The following is a 9599-nucleotide window of genomic DNA, read 5'->3' as shown; positions in this document are numbered from 1 at the left end:
CTGTAATCGTCATCCCTACTGACTCTTCCTCCCTATTCCATAGTTTCTGAAATCTTCCCCCTCTGTGACTCCAACCTGCTGACACTGTAATCTCTTTAATCCCGACTGCATCTTTACTGTCTCTACTACTATCACAGAAAACCTCATTCCTACATGGTCATCTTTTCTCTATCTCAATTTACTTCTTGCCAGTTTATTTGGCGTCTCTTGAGCACAGTCTCTGAATCTCATTGAATAATCACACTGCTTCAATGCCTGAGGAATTTGTCTTTTTTATTTATACACAACAATTTTGGCTTGAAAATCAAAGTTAATATAGGAAATATATTACCTAGTGAAAGGCCATTTTGGATTCATTAAACAAATACAAAAGCATTCAACAAGTGTTAATTGCACATTGCAGTTTTTGAGCATGCAGTGATGTGAGAGAGACAGGTACCAATGCAGGGGTTCTGTTTCCATCACTATTTCAACTTTACATTAGCAGGTCCTTCCAACTCTTTTTTTTTTTTTTTTTTTGAGGTTAAGATTTTATTTACTTGAGAGATAGTGAGTGAAAGCATGAGCATGGGAAGGGTAGAGGGAGAGGGAGAAGCAGACACCCCGCTGAGCAGGGAGCACACAGGGCTCCATGTCAGGACCCTGGGATCAGAACCAAAGCCAAAGGATGACACCCAACCAAATGAGCCACTGAAGTGCCCCGAGGTCTTTCCAGCTCTTACTGAGTCTATTTCCCAGAGGACAAAAGGAAAACTATACTGTTTAAGAATATCTATTTCCTTTAAATTTTCCTGTTCCAGGATTTCTTCTGGAGACATAGGTCATTTTACCTGAAACTGAGAGTATTCTTGAAACCCTTTGGAGAAACAAAGACAATAGAGTCATTACTCCTGTCTCCTAACTCTGAGGATTCTAGTCCTTACTGTAGTTCCGTGTACTGTTTGTTTTCACTGGCTATGGAAGGGTAGACTGTATCTGTAAATGCAAGCCAATGGACACCCATATGTCTGACATAAATTTTCTTCTTTATATCAGGATTCCTTCAGATCATCACCTTTGAGAACATCATGTAAGCCATTTTTTAGAAGGCGTAGGTTTGCAGAATGGCACTTTCTTTCCCCACTCTGGTCCTTGGTTGGCTTCAGAGTGCTCTGCGTTTTCATTTTTATTCTGTTCATGACTCTATGGCTTAAATAATGTGAGAAGTTACAAAGGTGTCTTATCTGGAGATAAGTATTTCCTTACATTTGAATATATTAAAAATTTTCCTTAAAAATATCAAAACCTAAAAACTGTATACTTTTTTATATTGTATTCTTGAAGGAATAGTTTTTTGTTTTTTGTTTTTTTTAAATCATCAAAGGGTTAATCAGATTTGACCTTCTCCACGGCTTTGATTAAAATGGCTCCTTTTACTGGTCATAAATCATGTTCCAAAATCCAGTCATTCTCAGACTTGTATATAGCACTGAGCTGTGAATACCTAACGTCTTGTGAATCTTTTCTTCTCTTTTTTTTTCTTTTCTTTTCCTTTCTTTTCTTTCTTTTTAAACACATGCATTGGCAAGATGCCAGAGAAGAGGAGGCTAATGATCAAATGAGAAAAACAGTTATTTAATTTCTCTTTTCCCTATTTGCTTGATAACATTTCTTGAATTGATGCAGACTTTATTATGGTGAAGTCCCTATTTTATTCTTCTCCAGAAGAGAATATGCCTAAGTATTGCTATGCTCAGGGATCCTAAACTTTCCACTAACATTTTTCCATTTGAGGATTAGTAACTTTTTACTCACAATTTTTTGTGAGGATTTCAGAGGATTCAAAAAAAAAAGGTTATTGATAGCTTACAGTCAAGAGCTGTATATTGGTTGAAATACCCAGATATTTATTCTATAGTAATTTGTAGCAGTCTGCAATGGTTCTGATTTCCTTCTATGAAAATGACTTTCTCTGAGACTTTACATAACAGTCTATATTTCAAAATATAAACATTCTGAATAATCATTTAAAATTTGCAGTGGATACTTTAAATGGATTTTATTTGATTTTATCATGTGTTCATATATTTTAGTAAGTGGTTTTTAAGCCAGAATGAATTGAGGCAAAGAAGAATGAAGTCTTTTCACAGGGAATCTTCAACTCTTGAAATGTTAGTTGACTTATTTTTAGATTTTTCATTTGAAAAAAGGAAAGAATGAGGATTCTTTTTGTGAGGAGAAGGTATGTTAGGATTTTCCAGGTTCCCAAATAGGGACTCTTTTGTTCAGATACTGGGGCTCTTCTGCGGTCATTGAATTTTACTGTTTTTTCAAGTCATCAAGTACATCCTGCTTTTTGATTTGGGCCCATGCATCAGGGATTTTACCTTTGTTTTTAAATTTTTTCTGATATTTTGCTTCTAGGTTTGATCTGAAGTGAGAGACAAACCATTTCCAGTATGGCTGGGTGGATGTGTCTGGGGTGATGCTCCACGTGGCATAGTCTCCTCCTGCCTCTCGATAGTTCTTATGTGGGATTTCCCGGCCATCTCTCAAAATAAAGGAACAATTGCTTGCTACCAGATTAGTACAGTAATCAATAACAAAGTCGTCTGTTTTATAAAAACGCCATCCAGCGACAGCCTGAGGACGGTGGAAGGGAACACTGTGGTCTCCTTCATGTGTAGGGATTGTGTTTGTACAAATTGCTCTACAAAAGGGACACTGTTTCCAGCAGCCACAGAGATGTTCAGAGAGCATTTTCTCAATTTGTGGAACCATTTCTTGTACTGAAACAGTCAAACAGTTCTGTTCTACTCTCTTCATTGTGGGATCCAAAGCTTCACTCATAGCTTCTTTGAGAAACTCAATATCTTTTATCTCCTGGTGTTCAATGCTTATCAGATCTTTTCGTGGGAAGATCAGATTACTCCCCAGTTGATCACAGAACAAATCCAACCACTCAGACACAGTGCTGCTTCTGTCTTTAGCTCTTTTTATGGATTCATGAATAGCAGAGAGGATGGCATTCTTGATATCATCTACACTTATTTTTAAGAAAGTCCTTATTTTTTCACTTCCCTGGTCTGAACAGTATGTTTCAATATGCCTTTTAATGTAATTCCTAAAAAATGATTCTGAATCATGAAGGTAACTCCAGTAATTATCAAAATTTTCTTCTTCAGCCAGAGAGATGAGAATATGTTTCTCCAGGTTAGCCCTGTTTCCATTGAATGCGGGGCAAGTAGATCGTATGTCCCCAGCAATTCTGGGGGCCGTTTTTTCCCATATGGTGTTGGAGACAGCAGGAATGAGTTTCTGCCACAGAAAATCAACAAATGTTTTGACTGAGGTTGCTCCTTGACACGAGATTTTAAAACTCATGAAGAAATCCTCTTTCTTGCTTTCCAGGTAGTTTACCGGATCATTTGCATTCTTGAATGCCCTGTGCATCTCCCTAAAACTTTCGGATGCTTTTTGGAATAAACACAAAGATAAGTCAATTTCATATTTACTTGTAAATGTGTATCTTCCCTCGGTAGGTGCAGATTTCACTTCCTCATCTATTATTCTCAGGATTTCGTGGAAATAACTTGGATCGTAATCATGCCCTTGCTTCTGAATGTTTTCTATCATTTCAGTAAATCTTGAAACAATGCGGTTGGTAGTCATATCTATAGACATTTTATCACAGTCCTCTAATTGCTTTTTAATTATGTAAAATTTCTTGTTCATTTGGACATGTTTGTCATGTTTGACTTGAAACTCTTCTCTGGGTTTTCTCTTTACTTTGTCCACAATATTTGTCTCCTTTTTGAAATACTCCAAAAGGATGTTTTCAGAATCCACATCAATGTTAGGCTCTGTGACTGGAGGGAGAGTTGAGGACACCTCATAGACCCATGTTTCCCAAAGCTGATTGAACTTCTCATGTAGTTGTTCCTCACTCCGTTCTGTGCCTTTTATGGTTAAAGCCAAATTTCGGCTTTTTTCTAATAATTCCTTTTCATAACATGACTTTTTATTGTCCAATTTTTCTTGACTTTTCTTAAAACTAATAAGTTCATTAGCTTTCTTTTGGGTGTCTGAAATAAGTGCCTCTTTAAGCTGTAGTAGCTTATTTTCAAAATTTGCTTTCCACTGAATCAGTATTTCACTATCTCGATCTTCATTAAAATATTTTTCAAGTCCTTGCTTGATGGCTTCATATTTTTCTGTGACTGGAGCCTCAAGTGTGCTTCTTCTGAATGTCTGGATTAGTCCATTCTGAATCTGGTTGATCAGCTGGTTCTGCAAGCCCAGCACATGACTCCTCAGCTCCCAGGTCCAGGAGTTATACATGGTTTCCAGTTTGCTCATGGCCATGACTTCTCGGGTGTTCCTGAAACTGAAAATGAAGTTCTCACACACCAGGGCTCTCCACAAATCTTGAAGTCGAAATTTTATATCTGATATCTTCATGAGGCCTCCCCTACATTCTTGTTTGGCTGTCAGAAGAATTCTGCTTTTCAGTTCCTGGACATTGTGGCTGTAGCGAGGATTGGGAGGGGCCATTGGAGGATTGCCATCCCAGAGGTGAGCAAAGTAGTAGACGTGAGTATTGACATCAAACTTAATGACATCACTAAAGCAGGTCACCTCTGAGCACTGTTCCTGTTCAGCTGCTGTTGCCGCCATTTCATCTAGTCTCTGTTCCAGCCGCCTTCGTCCTTCCATATTTTGTTCTTTAGCTGTAACTTCTCCCACATTCTGATGGACGAAAAGGCAACGTGGGGAGATTTTTACTTGTTTCATCCTCAGAAAGGCTTGGACAACTATTTGTAGAATATCTTGCATTTCTGATGGATTTTCCCCAAAAATATTGACCAGAGTCAAGTTTCCAAGGCCAATAACAAAGGTTGCCAACTCATTGTCATGATTCTGGGATTTGTTGCTGAGTTCTGGGGCCCGAAGTCCTTCTGTGTCCACAACAAGCACAAAGTCAAAGCCAAGTTCCTCTGCGAACGTCTCCTCCACCTTCAGGAGCTGCATGTAGGCTCCCCGGGTACACCTCCCAGCACTGACAGCGAACTGTAGCCCGAAAAGGGCATTCAGCAGGGTGGACTTCCCTGAGCTCTGCAGGCCAAGGACAGAGAGAACAAACAGCCGTTTGTCTCCAAGTTTCTCATAGACCTTGTCAAAAATAGCTGCTGCCCACTTTAGAGGCACATATGAAGCATCCCCATCCATCAGCTCGATAGGAATACCAGATATCATTAGATCTGCAGCAATCTGGGGAAGGGAGAGAAAAAGCGTATCTTTTGTAGGAAAAATTTCTTCCAGAGCTTCATACATCTGGCCTATTTCTCTGAGAATCTGCTCAATTCCCAAGGTGCAGTCACTAATCTCTGCAGAAATAGCTTCTATGTTATTTTGCCACTGTTTCAGGGAGGCATTCTCTGGTACTTTTTGTTTTCCTGTTTGTACCAGGGAGCACAAAGCCTTTTTCTTTTCATTCAGTTTTTCCAAGTGATCTGCAGTCAGATTGTCCAAAAACACACTCAGCCACTGTAAGAAGTAGAGCTTGGTATGAATTTCTGAACGTTTTTGGATAATTTCAAGGACAGAATGCATGAACTCATTGGGAGGAAAGGCTTTGTTCAATTGTTGCCTCCGTATTCTTTGTTTATCGGCCTCGATTTCACTCTTGTGTTGTTCAATGCTCTGATTTCCCTTTTCCCTCAGATGATAGAGTTCTTTGTCCTTCATACACCAAAGATGCCACAGTCGTCCCTGAAGGGGTAGTAATTTTTCCTTCATCTGAGATATCGGCATGTCTCCTAGTAGGGCCATGAGAACCTCTGCCTTCTCTTTGGCTTCCTTGCAGTCACTCTGGTCTTCATCAATAAGAAATCCTTGCTTGCGTGCAATCTGGGCACAGTCCTCTAAGCTAAAAGCAGTGTGAGAGAGCTCTAGCAAATGTGTGATTGTAGTTTTGAGCTCCTCTGTTAATTCTGCCTCATTTCGATTCCTGATCCCAATTCTCACTCTTTGGCCAGAAGTATTGGCCATGGTTTTTTCTTTGTTATCAAACAAACAGATCAAAGGTTTTGATAGCTGACACAGGCCACGGACAAGTTTTCGATTTTCTGTATTGTCATCAGAAGTTGCCATGAGCACCACAATGACGGAAGAGATCTCCTGCAGGAAGGCAAGCTGTTTCTCATGGTCCTTGGCATCTCCATGAAGATTGGTGAAGGCCAAACATTTGTCAAAGCTGTCCTCATCTTCCCCCCCAGGACAATACCAGCAGATTTCTACTACACCCTCCATCAAGAGACAGTCTTTGCTGCTCCCCCGGCAATGTCGATGAAAAAAGATATCATATTTATGTTTACTGAGTAGACAGTTCATGATCTGAGATTTGGAAGCAGAGAAGCCCTTTCCAACTCTAATAAAGGACACAATGGGAGTAGGGACATGACACATCTGCTGATTGTTGTAATTGTTCTTCTCTTTTGATGATTTCCTTGCTTGCTGCCAGCTTCTCCTAATTTGGCTGAGAGACCAGAGAGAGAATTCAATCTGAGAATTGCAGGGATTAGGTACAAGCAGTGGGAGGGCAAACTGACAAATGGCAAGTTTGGTCAGAATATATTGTCTGGCATAATTATCTGTACAGTGAAGAACTGCCATCTGAATATCCATGGGGTGAATGTGGGACCTTGGATGAGTGGCTGAAGGGTTAGCGGGACTATCACTCTCTTCAAATATGTCTTCATATGGATCAAAAGCCTCACTTTTCTGATTTGAGGCACTTGGGTAGACTTGGTTCTGTGTGTTTCCATCATCTTTGAAGACCAGGTATCTCAGCCCATAATCCAGCATTAGTAGCTTCTGCAGGAAGTAGAAGGGAAGCTCCTGCTCAGAGCTGGGCTGGGTGTTGTACACAGAAGTCTTGTGGATCAGGTGGAAGGTAGCTCTGCTCATCCTTTTTGGGTAGTAGTGTTCCAGGCCTAGACGCTGGAGTAATTCTAAGAAGGCTTCATTTTCTATGGCCTGCAATTTGTTGCTTTCACTATCATGTGGTTTGTGAGGTGCTTCCTTTTCAGGGAAGATACTTTGCAAATGTTTTCTCACATCACCTATTTGCAATGAAGACATGGTGGCTTCATAATTCCCATCAATGAGCAATCTTAAGTCTTTCTCTAGGTTTTCCCAATCATGATGTGCTCCAGGTTTGGTGAGGACATGTTCAATTTCTTTAGACAAGGATTGTCCCATGTGCTGTCTTAGAATTGTCAAGCGTTGTGTTTTCTCCTTTGGAGAAAGAGCTGTAACTCCAACAGTGGCTGTCAGACCTGTGAGCAGCAGGAATGCCTGAGCCCTGTAGCTGCAAATATTTTTGAGCTTCTGGTATTTATCATGGGCAGTTTGCATTTCCTGCAGCAGGAAGTTCAGCTCCTCACATCCCAGAAGATACTGAAAAGTATTGTTTACCATGCGATAACCTGCACCCACTGCAACGGATAGTAACAAGAGCCGTATGTCTGCCTGCTCTGTTTCTCGCAGGTAATTCAAGAAGCATCGTAGAGACTGGCTGACCTCATAAGTAGCCTTTCTTTGTGCTTCTTCCACTATTTCTGGGGTCTCAGGTTTGGCCTTTGCTTCCATGAAGTCATTTTTGGTTTCTGTCAAGATTTTAATTAATTCAGAAAATTCAGAGATGTTGACGTGCTTCTGCTCTGGCTCTGATGAGAAGATCCATTGCATGATGGATTGAGCCTGAGGAAAGTTTGTCACACTATAAATGTGAGGATCCAAAAGGCTGCGTAACTGAGATTTAATAAATTCTGTTTTATAACTGGAAGATCTTTTGCAAAAGTTGACAGTGTTTACCAGAAAATTCTGTAGGTCCCCATCTGTGAGGCATATGTTAATCCAAGTGTCATAAGATTGTGTTTTTTGACTCAACATTTGCATGAAATCTATCAGTTTTTTAAGCTGTTCTTCAGGATCAGATGCCTCCCAGGATTTCACACCCTCTAGGAAAACCCTAGCCTCCTTCACAATACTGAGTAATTCCTCTCCACTCTGGATCTGGGTAGTCAGGCCAGTCAGAGCAGTATAGCATTCTATCAGGAAGTCAGCTACCTGAAATGGATTCTTAAAATCACTTCTGTGGCTGGAGAGGATGATGTCCCAAATGGGCACCAGTTGAATTCCCCGGTCAATGACACACCAGGTTTGATTACTGGCAACTAGGCCAGCTTTCCACTGGAAAAGGCCATTTGCTTCTGGTGGGCCACCTGTCTGGGCCACAGATAACTGGATTTGTGTTTGGAGATTTTGGAAGTTTGTGCTCTGAGAGTTCATTTTTGAATGAGAGTCTGTCACATCCACACCTGCAGCAACTTGCATTCCAAAGCCACTGTAGCTGCCCCTGACATAAATATCCAGGGCTTCTGCTGACTGCTGTTTCACTTCTGCCAGTTGCTCACTTTGGAAACCCTCTGAAATGGCTTTCCACCAGTAGATTCCTCCCAGGTGCAGAGGGCCCTGATTAGCATGAGAACCAAACCTATTGAAGAAGGCCTCTGTCCTGGACTTCAGTAAGAGGAGTCTGTGTGGGCCTGTACACTGACCCAGAAGGTCTTCAATGCATTTCAATTCCTGCAGAGCAGCCTTGGATAACTGGAGCTGATCAATGCGAAAGTGGCAGGAAGCCAGTGGGATATAGCTGAACTTGGTTGAGCAAAAGTAAGTGTGCTCAGCATGTGATTGTTGGGTTTTCTTAGATTCTGAACGTTTGCTGTCATCTACACTCGCTTCCAGGCTAAATCCCCAACCTTCACCTTTGGCTGCAGTAGTTGCACTGAAGCCTAGCTTCTCTATAGCCTGGGTGAACGTGGCTTCTGCTTGAGAAGATGTAAACTCCTTTGTTTCCATCCGTGTGCCCTGCTCAGGGCCAAAGAGTGAGAACTCGTTCGGGACACTGAGTAGCTCCTCTCTTCTCTCTATCAGACCCCTTTGGTCGCTGGTTTTGTAAATTCCCTGCAGGGCCAACCCTCCAGATGCCCATCTCACCAGATCTCTATCTGGGAGATTTTGCCTGTGAGAGAGTGTTCCCTCCTCGAGGTTGAGTTGTTTCTGAATGTTTTCCATGACTTCTTTTAGGGACTTTTGGGGAGGTGGCCAGTATTCTTCAGGGATCTCCATTGCCTGCCTCAGCTCTGCCTCTCTTTGCCTCACTGCTTCATCCTGTTGCTGCCTCCCTTCTGACAGCAAGTCTCTTAGCTCCTGCAGTGCCTGCTCTGCCTGCTTCTGCATTTTCTTTCTCACTTCCAACTGAGACTTCTGTGACTCTGAAAGACTATTTGAGCGTGACAGTTTAAGAAGCTTCTCCAGGGCTCTTTCCTCCCACGAATGTCGTGCTAGGGATTTGAGGTTTTGGAGGTCTTTTCCTTCTAGGTGTTGTAAGGCCTGGGCACAGGTCACACCCAGTTGTTCCTGCAGCTTGGGCAACCAGTACTCAAGTGCCAGTCCTACTTCTGTCAGCATCTCTTGGAGATCATGCCTTCTTTTGCCTCTGAGCAGGGGCTCATCAGGGGTGGAATTTGCTGTGGCCATGGCTGTGGAAG

General features: G+C 41.7%; 1 protein-coding gene across 1 annotated transcript; it reads right to left on the bottom strand.

The window, feature by feature from the left end:
• Positions 1-259: 259 nt before the first annotated feature.
• On the bottom strand, positions 260-9588 carry LOC308350187 (interferon-induced very large GTPase 1-like; the record flags this gene model as incomplete). The annotated part of the gene is made up of 1 exon (XM_080815199.1): positions 260-9588. One exon carries the CDS (start codon positions 9586-9588, stop codon positions 2299-2301), a length of 7290 nt encoding a protein of 2429 aa, XP_080671325.1. The 3' UTR covers positions 260-2298.
• Positions 9589-9599: the final 11 nt, after the last annotated feature.

This window comes from Martes martes (assembly GCF_963455335.1).
Source record: "Martes martes genome assembly, chromosome: 10".
Classification (NCBI taxonomy): Eukaryota; Metazoa; Chordata; class Mammalia; order Carnivora; family Mustelidae; genus Martes; species Martes martes.
This window is presented reverse-complemented; position numbering and strand designations above follow the sequence as displayed.